The 20,172-nt window shown below is 36.0% G+C and overlaps 1 protein-coding gene across 5 annotated transcripts in view; it reads right to left on the bottom strand.

Annotated features, from left to right (window-relative positions):
- PTPRC (protein tyrosine phosphatase receptor type C) overlaps window positions 1–20,172 on the bottom strand; it is a 126,541-nt gene that overhangs the window by 44,863 nt on the left and 61,506 nt on the right. Inside the window, exons 4-11 of one of the 5 annotated variants that reach the window (XM_032319123.1) lie at window positions 18,970–19,167; window positions 16,395–16,529; window positions 13,606–13,749; window positions 12,765–12,830; window positions 11,568–11,594; window positions 9,118–9,336; window positions 7,034–7,162; window positions 5,697–5,837 (exon numbers count right to left, since the gene is read on the bottom strand). In XM_032319123.1, the coding sequence (XP_032175014.1) occupies window positions 5,697–5,837; window positions 7,034–7,162; window positions 9,118–9,336; window positions 11,568–11,594; window positions 12,765–12,830; window positions 13,606–13,749; window positions 16,395–16,529; window positions 18,970–19,167 (1,059 nt within the window). The remainder of the gene's footprint in view (window positions 1–5,696; window positions 5,838–7,033; window positions 7,163–9,117; window positions 9,337–11,567; window positions 11,595–12,764; window positions 12,831–13,605; window positions 13,750–16,394; window positions 16,530–18,969; window positions 19,168–20,172) is intronic. The other 4 variants (XM_032319124.1, XM_032319125.1, XM_032319126.1 and 1 more) reach the window with 4 other exon arrangements.

Raw genomic sequence — 20,172 nt, 5'->3', positions numbered from 1 at the left:
AGTAGTATTGCACTGTGAGGATATACCACATTTTATCTATCCGTCAACTATTATTGGGACATTGGGGTTACTTTCAGACTTTCGGCTACCGTGAGTCAATCTGCTATGAATCTTTGTTTAGAAGTCACTGTGAGGACATATTTTTTTCTATTTTTTTAAATATTTAATTTATTTATTTGACACAGAGAGAGAGAGAGAGAACACAAGCAGGCAGAGAGAGAGGGGAGGAAGCAGGCTCCCCACTGAGCAGAGAGCCCAACGACATGGGGCTCGATCCCAGGACCCTGGGATCATTACCTGAGCTAAAGGCAGAGGCTTAACCAACTGAGCCACCCAGATGCCCCCATGGTTTTTTTTCTCTTTAGCAAATACCTGGAATAAAATTTCTAAGTTATTACCTTACATCCTCCACCAATAGTACTGTCAGTCTTTTTAACGCTAGCCATTTTAGTGGGGGTGTAATATCATCCTCTCATAGTTGTTTTAAATTGCATTTCCCAGTTGACTAATGATATTGAGCATCTTTATATGTGCTTATTGGCCACTTGCATATCTTCTTTTGTGAAACATATTTTCAAAATGTTTGAATATTTTTAATTTGGTCAGTTTGTGTCTAATTTTGTATTTGGAAGAGTTCCCTATATATTCTGGAGAAACTTCTTTTGTTGAAAAATTCACTGTGGATATTTTCCTATTGTGGCTTGATTGCTTTTTATTTCCTTGATGGCTTTATTTAAAGAGAAAAACATTCCATTTTGATGAGGTCTAATTTATAAAGTTTTTTCTTTATGATTTTTGCTTTTTGAGAACTAGGAAATCTTTGCCTGGACCAAAGTAGCAAATATTTTTTTCTACTGTCTTTGTCTAGATGTTTTATAATTTTAATGTTTACATCTGCAATCCATTTTGAGTTAATTTTTGTGTTTATTGAGAGGTAAAGACTGATGTTCATTTTTTCTTCTATAGGGATACCTGGATCATTTGTTGAAAAAGACTACCCTTTCCTCCATACTTTTTATAGAAAAATATACTTTTACTTACAAAAAATGTTCCTAGGATTTCTATTATTTTTTATAATATTCATTATTTTATTTATTTATAAAGATTGGAACAATTTTTGTAATTAATATTCAAAAAGTATTAAATATTTTTAGGTATGCTAGGAACATAATTTTAATGTAGTTTCATTTTTCTTCTTGTGATTTTGTTTTGGAGGGTTATCGGGAGGCAGATTTAGGCAACTCCCTTAGTCCTTAGTTAGCCCTTCCATATGAAATTTAGAATCATGTTAGTATTGTGTATCAAAAATTCTGTGATATTATCATTAATAAACAAGTTCAGTAATGTGGCTGACTGCAAGATCAACACAGAAAATCAACTGTATGTATATATACTAGAGATAAACAAATTAAATTAAATTAATAAAATGCTACCATATAAGCAAGAATAAATTTAAAACTAGACATAAATTCAACAAAGGAAGTGCAAATTTTATGTACAGGAAACTACAAAAATTTTTAATAAATTAAAGAAGACTTAAATTAATGGGAAATCACCCCATATTCATGTACTGAAGTACTAACATTGTTGAGATGGCATTACTCTCTAAATTGATTTAAACAGGTTCAGTGCAACTACTACCAGAATCCTAACTGGCTTATTTGTAGAAATGGACAAGTTGATCCTAAAATTCACATATAATTTCATGGAAACTTGAATAGCCAAAATAATTTTGAAGAAAAAGTTGAAGAAATCACACTTTCTGATTTCAAAACTTATATGAAGCAATAGAAATCAACAGTGATAATAGTGTAAGAATAGATCTGTAGATCAATGGAATAGACCTTAGTGTCCAGAAATAAGCCCATCATTATGGTTAAAATGGTGCTAGAACAAGTGGATAGCCACATCAAAAGTATGAAATTGAACCTCACCTCATACTGTATACAAATATTAACTCAAAATGGATTAATAGTGTTATATTTAGTAGGAGATAAAACTATAAAACTATTAGAAGAGAACATAGAAATAAATCTGCATTATTTTGGTTTTGGAATTGTGTTTTAAAAGTGATACCAAAGCATAAGCAAAAAGAAAAATTATTAAGTTGGATTGCATCAAAATTAAAATCTTGTAGGTTTCAAAAGTTATCAACAAAGTAAAATGACAACCCACAGAATGGAAAACAATATTTGCAAGTCATATCTCTGAGACAGGACTTGTGTCTAGAAATATGAAGAACTCTTATAACTTAATAAAAATAATTTAAATATGGGTAAAGGATTTGAGTAGATAGATAAAAGACATACAGATGGCCAATAGACACCTGAAGCCATGCTCAAAATCATCAGTCATTAATCCATGTCACAGTCGGATACCACTTTATACCCACTGGGATAACTATAATAAAATAGACAATAATGAGTGTTGGTGAAGATATGGGTTAATTAGAAACCTCACACATTGTTCATGGAAATGTAAAGTGATGCAACCACTTTATAAAACAGATTAGCAGTTCTTCAAAATTCAAAACGTAAGGTTGTCTTATGATCCCCAAATTCCAATCCTAGGTTTGGATACAAGAGTAATGAAAACACAAGTCTTCACAAAACTTGTAAATAGAAAAAAAAAAAAAACTTGTAAATAGATGTTCATAGCAGCATTATTCATAATAATGAAAAAGTGGAAACAACCTAATCAACTGATGAGTGAACAAAAAAATAAGGTATATCCATACAACAGAATATTATCAGGCAATAAATATTGGCATACATAAGAAAATGGAAGTATTGATACATTTTATAACATAGAAGCACCCTGAAGACATTAAGCTAAGTGAAAGAAGGCAGTCCCAAAAGATGACATATTATATGATTCCATTTATATGAAATGTCCAAATAGGCAAATTCACTGGGGCAGAAAGTAGATTGGTAATTGTTTAGGTGTGGAAAGTAGGAGGTAAATAGGAATCAACTGCTAACAGTTAAGTGGTTTTTTTTTTTTTTGGTGTGATGAAATTGTTCTAAAGTTGATTGCGGTGGTGATTGCACAACTCTTAATAAAGTCATAACATATTTTTTTTAAAACATTGAATTATATATTTTAAATGGTTAAATCATAAAGTTGGTGCATTAACCACTGACACATCACAATCTCTGGATCCAAAGCTCATATTAGGGTTCACTCTTGGTGTCCTATATTCTATGGGTTTGAGCAAATGTATCATATGACATGTATCGATCATTATGTTATCATACAGAGTATTTTTACTGCCCTAAAAATCCTGTGTGCTCTATTTATTTTCCCTCCTCTTCAGCTCCTGGAAACCACTGATCTTTTTGCTGCTTCCATAGTTTCATCTTTTTTGGGATATCATATGGTCAGAACCATACAGTATATAGTCTTTCCAAATTAGCTTCTTTCACTTAGTAATATGCATGTAAAGTTCTGTCATGTCTTCCCATGGCTTGACGGCTCATTTCTTTTTACTGCTGAATAATATTCCATTGTCTGTTTCTCCTATAATTGACCCATTTACCTACTAAAGGACATCTTGGTTGCCTCCGAGTTTTGGAAATTATGAATAAAGCTGCTATAAACATCCTTGTGCAGGTTTTTGTGTGGACGTAACTTTTCAGCTCCTTTGAGTAAATACCAAGGAGTGTGGATTGTATGGTAATAGTGTGTTTCATTTTGCAGAAACCACCAAAATGTCTTCCAGAGTGGCTGTACCACTTTGCATTCTTACTAGCAATGAATGATTTTGTTTTGGATTGCAACGTTGTCCCACATATTCCAAATATTTGGTAGTGTGAGTTTTTCAGATTCTGGACATTCTAATAGACATGTAGTGTGTCTCATTCTGGTTTTCACTTGAATTTCTCTGACAGCATACGATGTAGAGCATCTTTTCATGTTCTTATTTGTCATTTGTATCTCTTTTTTGGTGATTATATATTTTTAATACACGAAAGGATCCAATTTTCTAATGCTTAAATTATTATTTAGTATCTATGTTCATAGGAGAAACTGGCCTATGGTTGCCTCCGTTTTACTCAAGTTGCAAATCCACTGAATGTTTACCCTAAGCCTATCCTAAACCCTAAGAAGAATTAAAATGAATTGATAGACTTCTGTGTCTTCGGCCCTGTTGAGTAGTTTGGATAAGATAGAAACCAACCGTTCTTTGAACATGTGGCAAATTTGTCTTCATATTTTCTTAAGGGCAGGTGAGGGAAGCAGACAGTGAGTGTGAAATGAGTAGAGAGACATTGGACGATACATTTAATTCCAATTTTTTAATTCTTCCTCAGTAAATTTTCATAATTCATAAGTTCTAGAAAATTTTTCATTTTATCTAACTTTTCATATTGGATGAAAAGTGGCTTTATACTTTGTTAAATATCTACTTTAGGGGTTTTTTTAATCAATAGGGAAGTTTCATTTTTTGCTAGAGGTCTATTTTAGCATTCTTTTAAAAATCAAGCCTTTAAGTTTGTGAATAAATTCTTAATATAATTTCCTATCTTCTTTCCATAACTTAGTATTATAAACTTAGCTATCTTCTCCCTTCTATCATTTTTGCATTTGTTGTTTTCATTCTTGCAAGCACTCTCCATTGACTGTCACTCAGCATACAGCAAAATGATAACATTTCTCCTAAAATACCACTTGGTCTTCCTTCAGGCTGTGAAATTCCTCCACAACATGTCTTTACTCAAATCTGAGTATCTGCGTTTCAAAAGGTAAATTGAGGCCATTTGTATTTATGACTTTTGACTTTTGATATACCATGGCATATTTCTGCTGTCTTACCTATTTAGCTTTCTACTACTATTTCTTCTCACCCTTTCTCTTTCGCTCCCTACCACTTCCATGTCCTCTACCTCTTCCTTCTTTCTCCTTCTTCCTCAATCTTTCTCTTTTCCTCTTCTTCTTTTTCCTCCTCTTTCCTCTCCTTCTGTTTTCTCCTCCTCCTTTTCTCCACTACCTTTTCCTCCTCTCTCTTTCTTTGGTGGTTACTCATAAGTTGTCATACACATTATTAACATTTTTTTCCCCTAGCAGATTCTACATGTCATCAGAATCTCCATACTTCCACTGAATAAGAGTGGAATTTTAGCACTATTCCCTTCCTTCTCCGCTCCAGCTCCCAAATGCTATTATTTTCCAGAATGGTACTTTCCAACTGTGATTAGCTATTATAGTCTTGTTAATATTTATATTGCTAGCATTTTATTCATGCTACATACTAACGTGCCACCAATATTTAGATTTGCTGCTGTGTTTTAATAGCCCTGTACTCACTTCTGTCAAAGGCAGGGTTTGATAGAGGGGCAGAGGGTGCAACACGACACCACAAAGGGATTGAGGCTGCTGAGGAGACGGGAAATGCATGAAGAAACCGTATCATCTATCTTGGTTTTGTTTCCACCATAATCTCACAAGGGCTTACAATTCACAGTTGAAATAACAACAACAACAGACAAACAAAAAACCAAAACAAACACACAAAAAATTTGACAAAGCTTTGAATCTTCTGTCATTCATTTTGAAATTTTGCTTTAAAAATGGATACATATCTATTTTTCTGAAACCCTTTCTCCAAATCTACAGCATCATTTCCTGTGATTTTCAAAGAATTGCAAGCACATAAGAAGAAATTTTACATATATATATATAAGTAATATACTCACTTCCCAAATCCGTTTCAATAGTTTTATTTAAGAACAAAAACTTATGGCCATCATAGGATGCTTGTAAATCACAGTAATACTTTCTCTGAGGTAAAAAGCCTTCACAGTAAATTTCCTCCCCAGTAGATGGAGTACAATTTTCTGAAAGAAATTAGTATCATATATCAGTAAATGAATAAAATATATCACACTTTGTCTTTAGATTTCATATCTATAATAACTTAGTATCGATCAGATTGAAAGCTTTTGCAAATAGTAAATAAGTAAAAGATTCTAAAAACTACCATCATAACGCATGGTTTTGCCATACTCCATTTTAAAGAAAATATTAAAAAGTCTAACTGAATTTGAGAGTATCTCTAATTTTACTGATGGAATAAGCTCTCTGTTCAGAAACTGAGATTGCACCTGAGTTAACTTTTGTCCAATAAATATTTTAGATACATCATTGTTCTACCATCAGTTCATCAGTTTGTTTTTGCTTTCCTTGTACTACTTATATCATAGCCATTAATCTTCTTTATAACATGATGATTACAACTGCTATCACACTGCATCCCTTGTGTGTGTGTGTGTGTGTGTGTGTGTGTGTGTGTGTGTCTTGCCATATATGGCTTAGCAGATGGCTTTATGCCAAGGAAGGAGCTTCTATCTTAATAAATTCAAATAAAAAGGAATAAAAATTCATTAAGTCACTAATTATTAAAAATAACTGGTATCTCAACTTTGCCTCCCATATGAACACAAACCCATATTCTTAGAGGCAATTACTGCGTTTTTCCCACTTGTCTTTCATGTATGTGTTCTTGAGGTTGTCTATGAATTTTGGTGATTGAGGGCTGACCACATAAACTCTTGAATCATATGATCTTATGCTTGTTTTTGTTTTAACAGTATGTGCATTTTATTTTTCTATAACATCCTTCTCTGGTGATCCCTTAGCAATACCTTGTGTATAATAGTTGCCAAGAAAATCCTTGTAAATTAATTGACTTTTACTTTTTCAAAGGTTATATTTTAGGGAAAGGGAAACCTTTTAGGAAAAGGTTATTTTTTGTGAATTTGAGTGGTATATAGAATACAATATTTTGACTCAAAAAAAAAAAGGGAAGGGAAGGGGAGGAGGGAGAGAGAGAGTAGCAGGGAAAGGAAAGGGGGAGAAAGAAGGAAGGAAGGAAGGAAGGAAGGAAGGAAGGAAGGAAAGAAAGAAAGAAAGAAAGAAAGAAAGAAAGAAAGAAAGAAAGAAAGGTATAGTAGGGAGGGAAGGAAGGAAGGATTAGATATATCTAGAACAACTCTCTACCAGAAAAATACTCTAATCAAAGCTATATTCTTACCACATTGAAATCTGTATGTAATTTTATTTTTATCACAAGTGAACTTGTTTTGTATTTTTACTTTTAAATGAAGAGAAGTATCTGCTTTTTCCTCCTGTGTACAATCTTCCAAAGAAAATCTTTTTGGATCTGTCAAAAAGAAGATATAGAAATAGATGTTTAATGTTTCATAATGTGTGTCATATGCTCAATTCAAGTGACTGAAATTATATGCATGACACTGTCTTTGGCAAGTATTTAGAGTGATTTTGATGAAATCTAATAATTCAGGGGTTTGTCCATCTCCATTATTTAGCTTATTCTTTTTAATATCACACATTTTGGCAGCATTTTATTTAGAATTTATCTTACCTTTAAAAGATGGGACCCAAGCAAATGTCTAGGTGATATTGCATTTTTTGCATATTTTAACACACTCACTTCATTCCTTTTCTTAATTGTGCCAGCAATTTTTTTATTGACTCTTGATTTTTTTTTATTAAATGATTATTACACAGAGTATGTGGGGCTCTGTCTTGGGGAATGTGTTTTTTAAATTTCATTTCTGTTTCTGATTAGTAATTTCAATAATTTTTCAAGAAAATCACTTTAACCTATGTATTTTTTTAAGTTTTTATTTTAATTCTAGTTGGTTAATACAGTGTAATATTAGTTTCAATATAGCAATTCAACAATTCCCTACAATAACAGGTGCACTCCTTAATTCCCATCACCTATTAAATCTCCTTCCCCTGTGGTAACCATCAGTCTGTTCTCTATATTAAAAGTCTGTTTCTTGCTTTCTCTCTCTCTCTTATTTTTTCCCTTGTTTGTTTTTTTCTTAAATTCCATATGAATGAAGTCGTATAATATTTGTCTTTCTCTATTTTGCTTAGCATTATACTCTCTCATATACTCTCTAACTACATCCATATTGTTGTAAATGACATATTCAATAAAAAGTTAGTATACAAAATATATAAAGAATTTATACAAATCAACACCCAAAAACAAATAATCCAATTGAAAAATGGACAGAAGGCATGAACAGACATTTCTCCAAAGAAGTCATGCAGATGGCCAACGGGCACATGAAAAGATGTTCATCATCACTTATCATCAGGGAAATGCAAATCAAAACTACAATGAGATATCACCTCACACCTGTCAAAATGGCTAAAATCAACAATATGAGAAACAACAGGTGTTGGTGAGGATGTGGAGAAAAAGGACTCCTCATGAACTGTTGGAGGGAATGCAAACTTGTGCAGCCACTGTGGAAAACAATATGGCAGTTCCTCAAAAAGTTAAAAATAGACTATTTTATGATCCAGCAATCTCACTGATGGATATTTACCCAAAGAATATAAGAGCATTAATTCAAAAGGATACTCCTATGTTTAAATCAGCATTATTTACAATAGCCAATATAGGAAAGCAAACTTTAACCTACTGAAATGTTAACAAATCAATATTTTTGAATTATTATATGATGTGAGAGAGTCAACAAATGTACAGCTCCTAAATCTCTTTTCCAAAACATATTCTGTTAAGATGCGCTTTAGAGGGGTGGGCTTGATACCCTGGTCCCTTCTTTTTTCCCGCAGGAGCTGAGCTGGCAAAACTGGCTTGGTCACCTTAACATGATCATAACTCTCCTTCTTGTGTGTGAAAGTATCCTTGTTTTTTCCACAGCCATCAAATCCTTGACTCTGTGTTTTCCCCCTATATACTCCAGACCCACCTGTATTCATTTAGTAGGATATGTAGGTGCACATATATACTTAATGACTTGAATTAAGTGTGTGTGGGGGGAGAAAGCTTGTGGATAATCAATTATCCACAGTGGGATAAATAATACTTAATCTACATAAAACACTGCGTAGAAGAAGTGTAGAGAGGAGAAAAGAATTAAGAAGGCTTATAAGGGTTCCTAACCTCACTGGCTTAGGAGAGCAGAAAGCTCATCCACTTGCCTCCTGCAGACTTCCTGTCCCTCATCCTTGCTGAGGATTACCTGACAGATTCCTGCAACCTCTAGAATGCAAGACACGTGGAATTGTACAGTTTTGTAAATATACAAATAGAAACCAATTTATATTTACCTGGTGGTACCTCCAGGGTTAAAGTTTTATTTGGACCAACACATGATTCGTGACTTATAGTAAAACTTGCATGTGAACATTCTGTCAGGTTATAGATCGTATTGTTTTCACATATGACATTTTCACAACTCACTGAATCATTATTAGCATTTAGTCGTGCTTCAAATGACTTATTTTCTTTATAATGATATTCCACAGAGATATTTTTATACTTTTCATCTGAAAGAAAATGAAAGAGAGGATTACCTTTTTTAAAAAGAATTTCAGAAAAAATAAACTTACCACAAATGTGAACACTTTAGTAGAGATTTTCAAAAATATGAAAATCTAACAAAATATCCCCAGGAACATGAAAAAGAGAAGAAACATATCAGGTGTGTCCATAATTAATTTTCAAATTTCCCTTTATATCCTATCAAGGACCTCAGCTTGTAAGTTTATCCTAGGAGGATTAACAAATTAATGTCTGTCTTCCTGACTTAACTGTATATTCTATGGCAGTAACGGCCAGTTTACTTTGAGCATCAACATAAATCCAAGTTGTTGCATAAAAGCTGTCATTAGTAGGGGCTTATTTTTTTGAGTTGCTTGTTGAATTGATGCACAAATGAATGAAGTATCTGAAAAATGTCTTCTCCTTGCTTTATCTTTTCTCTTTCCTTCTAAAATGCAGTTCTCGGTTACCTGTTTCTCCAGGGACATTAATTAATTCAGGGACCACAGGCCTCATTGTTCCTTTACCTTGGTAAAATTATCAATAATAAACCCTCCTAAAGACCTCCCCTTGGTGACATGTCGCATTCTCTCCTTTATTTAAACAAATTCAGTTGACTGGTAAAAATATATATTTTTTCCACAAATGCTAATCTATTTGTTCATTTTAATCCAATGAACATTATTAAGCCCTCAGTATCTTTAAGGCATTGTCCCAAGCCCTAGGAATATATATGATCCACTCTTAGAAGCACAGAATCCTATCATGGAGACAAACATAGACACGAGTTGCAGAAGATATGCAAACACCTAAAATAAGATTATGCACCAAATAATATGAGAGTAGGGTGGGGGGGAAATATAGTCAGAGTGCAGGGATAGGAGAGGCTCTCCAGAGGAGGTGGGTGACTCAGTTTGTGTTTTAAAATATGAGCAGGATGTAGGGAAAGAGATGGTGGGAGAGGGTGCCCTGGATGAGGGTGGAGTGGAGTTCTAAGTGTAGCTGAAGCAGAGTAGGAGGGAACACAGAGGCATTATGTAACCACTATGTGCTTAGAACACTCTAAGTAGTTTCAGATTAGTTAAGGGAAGAGTGTAAGGAGGCAAGAATATAGGACGAACATGAGCATAAAAGATTGCATTAATTAAGCAAGCTTTTGAAGACTGATCTTTACATTAAATGTATGGGGAGCTACTGAAGGCAGAGACTTCCGCAGGGAGACTCACAAACATGGAGAGTGAAGCCCCCGCCACGAAAGACCTCACTGAGAAGAGGATAGAAAAATGGAGACAGGGTTGCATAAACTGTTCTCAGGCACCTGCTTTGATTGATCATGAGGTCTCCCCTGCCAGGTAAGTATTCAAGCACCTGCTTTGAGCCAAAACTCTGACAAGACAGAAAGACAGAGAGGCGGAGACACATACAGATTCTTTTTCTTCACAAGCCTGGAAGGTATTTTCCACATTTCACATGTATCATTAGCTATAGTAATTCTTAGTCCTGACACTCAAAACTAGGTCTGAATATAACATCAAAGCTTCTTGCTCCTGAAGGATATGGGCTCTTTTTTTCTTTTTTTTTTAAGTTAACATATAATGTATTATTTGCCCAAGGGGTACAGGTCTGTGAATCATCAGGCTTACACACTCCATAGCACTCACCATAGCACATACCCTCCCCAGTGTCCATAGCCCATCCACCCTATCCCTCCCCTCCACCCAGCAACCTCAGTTTGTTTCCTGAGATTAAGAATCTATTATGGTTTGTTTCCCTCCCTGGTCCCATCTTGTTTCATTTTTTTCCTCCCTTCCCCCCATGAACCCCCACCCTGCCTCTCAAATTCCTCATATCAGAGAGATCAGGTGGTAATTATCTTTCTCTGATTGACTTAATTTGCTTAGCATGATACCCTTTAGTTCCATTCACGTCATTGCAAATGGCAAGATTTCATGTTTTTTGATGGCTACATAGTATTCCATTGTATATGTATACCACATCTTCTTTATCCATTCATCTGTTGATGGACATCTAGGTTCTTTCCATAGTTTGGTTTATTAAGGACACTGGCTCTTAAAATGTGGAAATATTCATTGCTGGGAAGTGAGAGCCAGTAAAGTTAGCTTGCTAGTGGGTTTGGAGGCTCAGAATGAAGAAGGAAATAATTCAAGCAATATTCTAAAGTGATATATCCTTCCTCTAGATAAAAAAACAAAACAAACAAACAAAAAAAACTTACCACATGCTGGCTTAGATGTTGCAGGAACTGCAATAGAAAAAAAAGAAAAAGAATGTAAATTATTAAAATTTCCTTTACAGTATCTCTGCTATAGTCACTTTGGGAAAGGATGGTTTTACAATGTTTCAACTTCATATATTGTAATGTCTATACGTTAGGTTTAACAGACAGTGCAGGGTTTGTGATGCTCAGTACAATGTTTTAATCTGAAAACTTCAAGTGTTAAAAACTAATGGGCTAGTTCTATCAAACATTTCATGAAATTACCCAATGAACATGATTATGATAATTACAATATTGGTATTTTTGAGCACACATTTTATTATGGTGTGGGGACATAGCTAACCATACATGCAGCCAGAACATTTAAAGATACTCATCCCTTTGATTAATCTCCAAGTAGATTTATAGAATTATAATCCCTAGATATTTCAGTTTCCACCTTTGTTTAAAAACATCAGAAAACAGGCAAAGGATGCTTCATTCCCTAGTTTAATCTTTTGTTAAGTTCTTTGCACATACACTGGATCCAGAGTAATTAATAGCTCTTTTAATGAATTGAAACATATCATGGGTGAAGCATATATATATTTCACTGAAGAATGAGAGGAGATGTGTTTTGTGAAAGCTGAGAGATCTCTGCTAATCTGGTCTTTGAGTTGGAAGAATTTAGGAAAGAACAGTGGGCTTGCAGGCTCTGCCATGGCCGACCCACCGACTGACATTGCCCTTCTCTCGGCTCATTCCCTACAGGCCCCTCGCTTCGCTTCCATGCTCCATGTTACCTGACTGGGGCTCTACAATCAATCCTCTGTGAACCACCCCTTGGAATGGAGAATCCCACTGATAGAATTTTTCTGTTTCCTACTAACACCTAAACCCACTCCCAGAGAAGGAAGTCCTAGTATACTTGACTATTTTTCTATGCATTTGCATAAAGTACACAACTCTTAGTGGATGTTATAATGACTTGATAGGTTATGACAGTGACATTCTGCCCCAACCTCACCAGTTGTGGCCTTGCTAAAAGAAGGGTTACAAGACTGATTGCTATTCCACAGCCCCCATGATTAGAATACTCAATGGAACTTCTCAGAAAAAGAGAACCCAGTGTAGAGAAAATGGAAGACCCTTCTATGAGCACATCGCAGGTACATGACGGTGGTGTGACTGCGTGGTTGAGAGTAAGATTGTCACCTATTGTTGTGGGAGCAGTTGTAGGGTTAGTGCTTGTTGCAGGTGAAGTGGACGTAAGAGACACATCTGCAAGGAAATGAACAGAGAATAAAAGTTAATGAGTTTGTCATAATGAAGGACAAGGGAAAAACTCTTCAGCAAAGATACTTTCCCAACCGAATCCTTACTACAGGAGACTTCACTGAAATTAACACTTGCTCCTCTTTAAAATAAAAAAGTGAATCAAAGTGTCATCTACCCATAGCCCTTGAAGATAAACAATAGTTCAAATAATTAGAACATGACTTTGAATAAGTTGAGAGAAACTATTCATTCCTTGGTGTAATTCTTACCTGATGGCCAAACTACTGCTTTCTCCTTCAATTACAGCTTCCTTATTTTAATTACTACAATGATACCACTTACTCTTTTTTTTAATATTCACTGCCTACTGGCCTTTTTTTTTTTTTTTAACATACTCAGTTCTCACATCAATCCTATAAAATGAATATTATAATACCCATTTCACAGAAGGGAAAGCTGACACACAAATTATTAGTAGCATGTGCTAAAGTCATCCAGAAAGTTAAGGATTTGATCCCAGGGCTATATGACCCTAAAGTCTATTATCTTTCTTCTTTGCCATCAACGTTCCTACTATGAATAACAAAATAAAGTATGCTCCCCCACCCCAAAAAAAAGCTTACTGGCAAGTTTGTCTAATTTATTATCAATATATGAAACTCGGTAAAACAAGAAACCTGTCAATAATATTTGGTATGAAGCAAAAGAGCTGCATTAAAGTTTCAAGTTTCCATCTCATTATCCATAACCTAAGACACCTCGAGCATCATGGTCAAACCTGAGGAGTTATCATTGGCGGTGGTGCTGGAGATGCGTGAAGGTAAGGCAGCAGAGCTGCTGTGTGCAGGGATGAGGGTGGCTACTTGTGTGAAAGTTGGGTCTACATGGAAGATGCTGGTTGTGGTCCGCTCTCCTGGGGAGCCTGCAATCAGAAAGGCCATCGTCACTGTCATCTATTTCTGCCCCTCCAAGGGCAATGGCCAAACAGTCAACATACGCAGATTCTTGAAGCAAAGGCCAAGCAACAATCAGACCCTTTGCACTATGCATTCTGCAAAACTGAATGAAACGCAGCAAGCTTTGTGGCAGAGGCAAGTTTAACGTCAGGTGACTCAGAACCTGTGCAGCACTGTCATCAGAGCACAAATGTTAAAAGTGCCAGCCTTCACAACTCAGGGAAGCCAAGCTCCCTGGCTGAAGGGAGTGAGAATACAGTACAATGAGACTGCACCAAGGCGACAGAGTGGGGTGCTGGCTTGTGGGTGCAGACACCACAGAGATGGGAGTGGAGCTCTGGCTGTAAAAGTCTGTGTTAAGGTTGGCAGAAGAGGAAGTGCAATCTGCCATGCGCTGAAAGCCTCACAAGGGTGCACCTCTCTGGGGAGGAATTTCTGGGTGCAAGTGCTGAGGTCTACTTTTCTGAAATCAGAGCTGAATGGGCTTCTGCCATGTGCACCTGCTGAGCTCAGGGTGCTTCCTTTCCAGCTGAAGATTACAATTTGACTTTCCCTATGTAGGGAAAAAGCCCTGTCCAGGAAAAATCAAAACCAAACCGGCTTAGAACCAAAGAACCAAAGAACTTTCACATTATCCTGACACCATTTCCTTTATTTTCCAAGCACATCTAAGCCAACTGGTATAGAATCAGGTGTCGCCGCTGAAGAAACAGCACAATGTATTTGGTTAGGGCTTTTCATCGTCAAGCATCTCCCGCATATGACATCTTCCTGCAGACATCACACCCAGAATTATGGCGCAAGCCATCAACATGTATGCATTGGATGCCTATTAGATGACTAGCACTCTGACAGTTGTCATGGCGGAAATAACAGGAATATTGACGAGCCTCTCTCTAAGCTTGTTTGGTTATTTCACTATCAGGCTCCCTGGGGTCCTCAGTTCAATGATAGGATATCAGCCTTGCATTTGCAGTAAGATTCACAGTGTCTGAGCAGAGTGAAACACGCATGCGTATTCTGAAAATGGTTTCGAGGCCTGCGTGCAGACACCCTCCAATTACACACTGAGAACAGTCTATGACTTCGCATCTACATGCATTAGAAATGAAAAGGCACCTTCTAAAAATTTGACTTCGGGTTCTCAGTCTTCCTAATCCACTCCCCATTCCCCCATTTCACTAAACCATAGAGGAGAATGAATGACATAAACATCACTTCTTCAGTTCTGGATCCCCAGAGAAGGGCTCCAACAGAACAAGGAGAAGGGCAAGAAGATCTTTTAAAAACCAGCAAGTTTATCTTTTGCTTCCTTCCATATTCTTCCCTACTTCTCTTTCACAAGCTTGTTCTCTTCACCTCCCCTGAGTCCCTTGTCCTCCTGTTCTTCTGAAACCCCCCCTCCTCCCCCCAAATTCCCTACCTTCCTCCTTCATGTAAAAACTACTACTCCCTTGTGTCTGTAATCTCAGTGCTGGTTTAGAAGTGGCTTTTACCATTTTATTTTAGGTTAATTAATCCCAATCAATTTTTAATTAGTGGAATTAGCCACTTGGAGAGGAAGAATTTCTTCAGGAGGGCCAATAGAGTGGATTGTGTGACTATCAGCCCCCCTCAGGTCAGTCTTCTTTAATTCTTTTACAGCTCCTTCCCATCCACGACTTCTGCGTCTGCGGATTTGCTAAAAGCTCCAAATCTTTTGCCTGAGGTTCTCATGGCAGCTGGAGCAGGGGGAAACGAGGCAGGGAGGCAAGGGCAGCTCTGTCCTCAGTTGTTTTAAGCTTGTGCATTGCCTCTAAGGACTTTTGTGCCAAGGGAAGGGTTTAATCCCTCAAAATAATGATCATTCTATTGGATAGGTTTGACTTCCATGTTTGATTCATACTTAGAGCAAGGCCACTTTAGCCCAGCTCTGTAGGCTGCCCCATTTCTATCTTTAACCTTCAGGACTCAGGCTCCTACAGTTTCATATGTGTCTGTGTGGATTTTCTTTTTTTGGGACCAAAAAAAAAAGGCACCATGAAGTGACTTAGACGCTGATTTTGTAAAGACAAGGGAGGGAACATTTTGCATTGCTTTATATATAGAGATGCTAAGTTCAGAGAATCTTACTGTTTGAATGGGGAGTACAAAGCATCTACTTCTTTTTTTTCCATTTAAAAAAAATAATTAAATTTTAGTTACAATTTCTTACTGCCCTTCATTGATGATGGAAATCATCCAGTCTTCATGATTTTGTTTATTGGTCAGGGATCTTTAAGCAATAATTCATATATATTATTCTTTATTAGCAGCAAAAAAGTTCTCACTCTGCAATGATACTTGCCCCAGATATAAAAAAACATTGAGAGTATCCTAAATAACCGTTTCCTCTGGAACAGGTCTTTCTTTTATTCTTGTGAGTCTCATTCTTTATGATTTCGTCTGTATTCCAAGGAAATAGTTATGTGGCCTCACAAACTACAGTAACTATGGAAATATGAAATTCCACATTCACCAACTAGCAAGTGCTACACGTTTAACAAGTGGCTGGATTCCCACACACTGTTCTTAAACACAGGCAGTTGTCATGCTCTCTTCCTATCTGCACAAGTCTAACAGCCCCGCAAACCTGATGTGTCATTCCCGCCCAGAGCACGGGTGAGTGGGGAGAGGGCAGCAGCGCTGCTGGGTGTCTGCGTGTCAGATCCGGCAGAGGACGTCTGCAAGACTGCATGCGTGGGGTGGACAGGCGGCTGTGTAACACCTAAGGTAAGAAAGTGAAATTATTTCAGTGTTTCCTCACTCTAGATGAAAAATACAAATACTAGGAGGTCATAAGTATATTTGTTTACCAAACCGTGAAATGACTCAGTCTATTAATATGTTTGTCTGCCTCTAGTCAAATTGGCCTGGCAGGAAGGTGGCACCTGTGTTCTTGATTTACATATTCCCAGAGGCTCCTTCTAAGCCATGAAGTCACAGATGACTCAGGTTTCCAGGTGGCTTTTTTTTTTTTTTTAACCTCTACGTCCCTATGAGCTTTGTGCACCCTCCTGCAACTTTACAAACTGAAAACTGGTATATTTCTTTGTAGGAAGAATCAATAACAAATCCCTCAATATACAATAGACAAATCATTAAAAAAAAAAAAATGAACCAGACATGTAATAGACATCTAATATATGCAGTGGCCAAAAAGTATATGGAAAAATGCTCGTCAGTATGAAATTTGTTTCAATGTACAAATGTAGTATTTTAACTGTCGTACTGGCAGAGTTGTAAAAGATTAATTAATATCTAGTACTAGAAAAGATGTGGGGAAACAGCTGCACACACATATACACACACTCTCTCACAGAATCCCATGTCCAGAGTCTGGAGGTTATAACACAGATAAAACAGTATCTTTAAGAATCAGGATTTGGAGAAATAGTATTTTCATTGTGTTTGTATGTAAAACAAATACATATATATATATACTTATAGAAATAAATATATGTATTTGTAGAAATACTATATGTATACATTTTAGTATTTATAAGCGTAAGTATATACTTTGTATATGCTTCTATACTGATATTTCACAACACGCATAAAATATTTTTGTAAAATTAAGCTTAATGATTTTTTAATGATTTTGCTTCATAATGAAGTTTATTGATTTTTGAGTAATTTTGAAAATGTATGAGAACATTACATTGTTAGGAAAATGGATCAAAGGATTTTTTTCACTACATATATCTGTAAGCCTGAATATTTTATTGTATTTCACAATAGACATCAATTACAAACAAAAATTAAATAACATATATACATTTTATCCCAGTAGATAATTAAAATATCACCTGATAGCAAGACTTTTTTCTAGGGGGCAAAGTTTATTTTTTTATTTGAAAGTGTAAGAAACCTTCCAAGCTAATTTCACCCTCAGTATTATTGTGCCAGAGCAAGTTAGCATTTTAATATTACTATAATATTTTTATTATTATTCGCCCTAATCTATTCCCTTTTAAACATTTCTTCTCACATTTTGCTTCATCTGGAATGTTGTATGCATGTATTTGTGTCCAAGAAATGAAATGCGGAAACTGAAATTGAAAACTCTGCGTGACCCTTTACTCAGTAAAAAAGTTAGTAAAAAAGTTTAGCCTGAACTGTTCTGCCTAACCATCAACATCCTCCTCCTCACCTACTTTTTGTTAAAATTCGGGGCAATGAATTCAAATGCTTGCAATGTTTAGATAGGTCCTAGCTGCTGCTCTGCTAGGGAACGGGGAAAATGGGAGGAAAGAGTGGATGTACAGTCCTGTAATCAACATGCAGAGGCATTTATCATTTATTTAACTGCTTATTACAGCTAATAAACTTCATCAGTATGATACTCCAAACATGATCATGTACTCCCCACCAAAGTTTTGAGAAAGTGTTAGACATACTTGTTTTCCAAACCAAGATGAATGGCCCTGTTAAGCAATTAGCTTAATCTCTAATCAGAATATGTCTACAAACCTGTTTGCCTCAGAAAATGACAATATAGTGCATTCTTTCAGAAAAGACACGAACAACCCTCTTTGAGAGTTGATTTATGTACCAAATACACTGGCAGACCTAACGATATATAAAAAATGAACACATTACAGATTTATTGGGATTCTGAAGAGTCTCAGTGGTCTTCCCTGGCGAAAATGCCCCCAAATCACTGATATTTTGCTATGAATGTCACCACGTTACCTTAAATTCTACCATTAGGACCCACAACCTTGATTAATTTTTTTTTAAATAATGCAAATATCCCTGGGGGAAATCCAAGAAGCAAAACTGGATTACTAATCCTCAGTGTGGTTTTTTAAAAACTAAATTGTAGTCTCCAGTAATTTTGTGATATTGAGAATCTGGAGTTGAACAAAGAAAGAATTTGCTTTGGAATTCCAGCCAGGGAGAATCCCTCTCCCACACAAAGTTCCTTGTGGGGGCTTCCCCACCCCCAACCCTTTCCGACGTCTCCTCGACAGCGAGCATTTATTACTTTGGCCAGTCAATTTTTCATGAACACCTAGATGTCCCACCCTTAACACGCCTGAATAAAATCACATACATAGAAACTGCACATGTAATTTAAAGAAAAACCGTTTTTGATAACTTTAGAATTCAAAAAGAAAGATTAGTTCTCCTAAACTCATTTCAGTTAACATCTCTGTGCCAACCTGTCACAGCAAGAGTATTATTATCCAAATGGCTCCAGGATCTTTCAGTTGGAGGACTGTCTGGATTAGAAGGAAGTGGGGTGGTCTCTGAGGAGTTATTTTCTCTTTCAGAGATGCTTGGGAGTGAGAATGCAGTGGTGCGGGCAGGTAAGGGGTCGCCAGAAGTCAGAGCACTGGGCTCTTCTGTTAACTTCAGTCCTACTGTATTCATGGGAGATGGAAGAAAGAAAACAAACAAAAAAAATATGTGAATCATATCCTGCAACATATACTCATCTGAGTATATTTATATACATGCCATTATGGCATGTATATAAATACATAAATATATATATGTGTACATACATGCACAACATAGACAAGATCTATGGTGTGTGTATATGTGTATACACCGTGTGTATATATATTAGTAAATACATATACATATATACGTGCATATATATAAATATAGACGCATACAGAGGTGTAGATATGTAAACTTAGATATAAAACAAGTTAAAGAACAGAGGCTAAAGATACAAATGGAGAAATGAAATTGAAAGCAACTTCCCTGCCTACTTCCCTTTCCATTGCTGGATTCTCAACTGTCCAAGGCAAATGGGTTCAGAAGGACTCCAAGAAACAAACTGAGGGTTATGCAAAGGGAGGTGGGCGGGGGGATGGGGTGACTGGGGGATGGGGAGAGCATGTGATGTGATGAGCACTGGGTATTATACGGACCTAATGAATCACTGAACACTATGTTAAAAACTAATGTACTATATGTGTGGTAATTGAATTTAAATTAAATAAATAAAATAAAATAAGGATGGAACACACACACAAAGAAAACTGATGAACAGCAATTGTAAAAAGAGAAATGTGAAGGACTTATTAATGAAGAATAGAGGAAGATAAACTCCAAAGGAGATTATTAGGAGGACAAGTGTTCCAGGAGGGGAAAAAAAAAAAAAATGAAAGATAAAGTCCTAGGGACAAAGTGATTATTTTTTAATAAATCAAAGTCAAAGCAGATTAAGTAAAAGGCAGGGAAACAAAAGTCTCAAACAGATACACATATGACCCAAGTCTACAAAAATGTTTTCAATTTTTTGATGATATAAGACATACAATTTGAGATATTGAAATAACTTTTTCCACAGCTTCAATTCACCTCAGAAGAAAAACAATGTCACAAGGCAGTGTTGAAATAGGTACAGGCAC

This window comes from Mustela erminea, chromosome 17 (genome assembly GCF_009829155.1).
Source record: "Mustela erminea isolate mMusErm1 chromosome 17, mMusErm1.Pri, whole genome shotgun sequence".
NCBI lineage: Eukaryota > Metazoa > Chordata > Mammalia > Carnivora > Mustelidae > Mustela > Mustela erminea.
The sequence above is the reverse complement of the archived record's forward strand: the minus strand, read 5'-3'. Positions and strand labels throughout refer to the sequence as shown.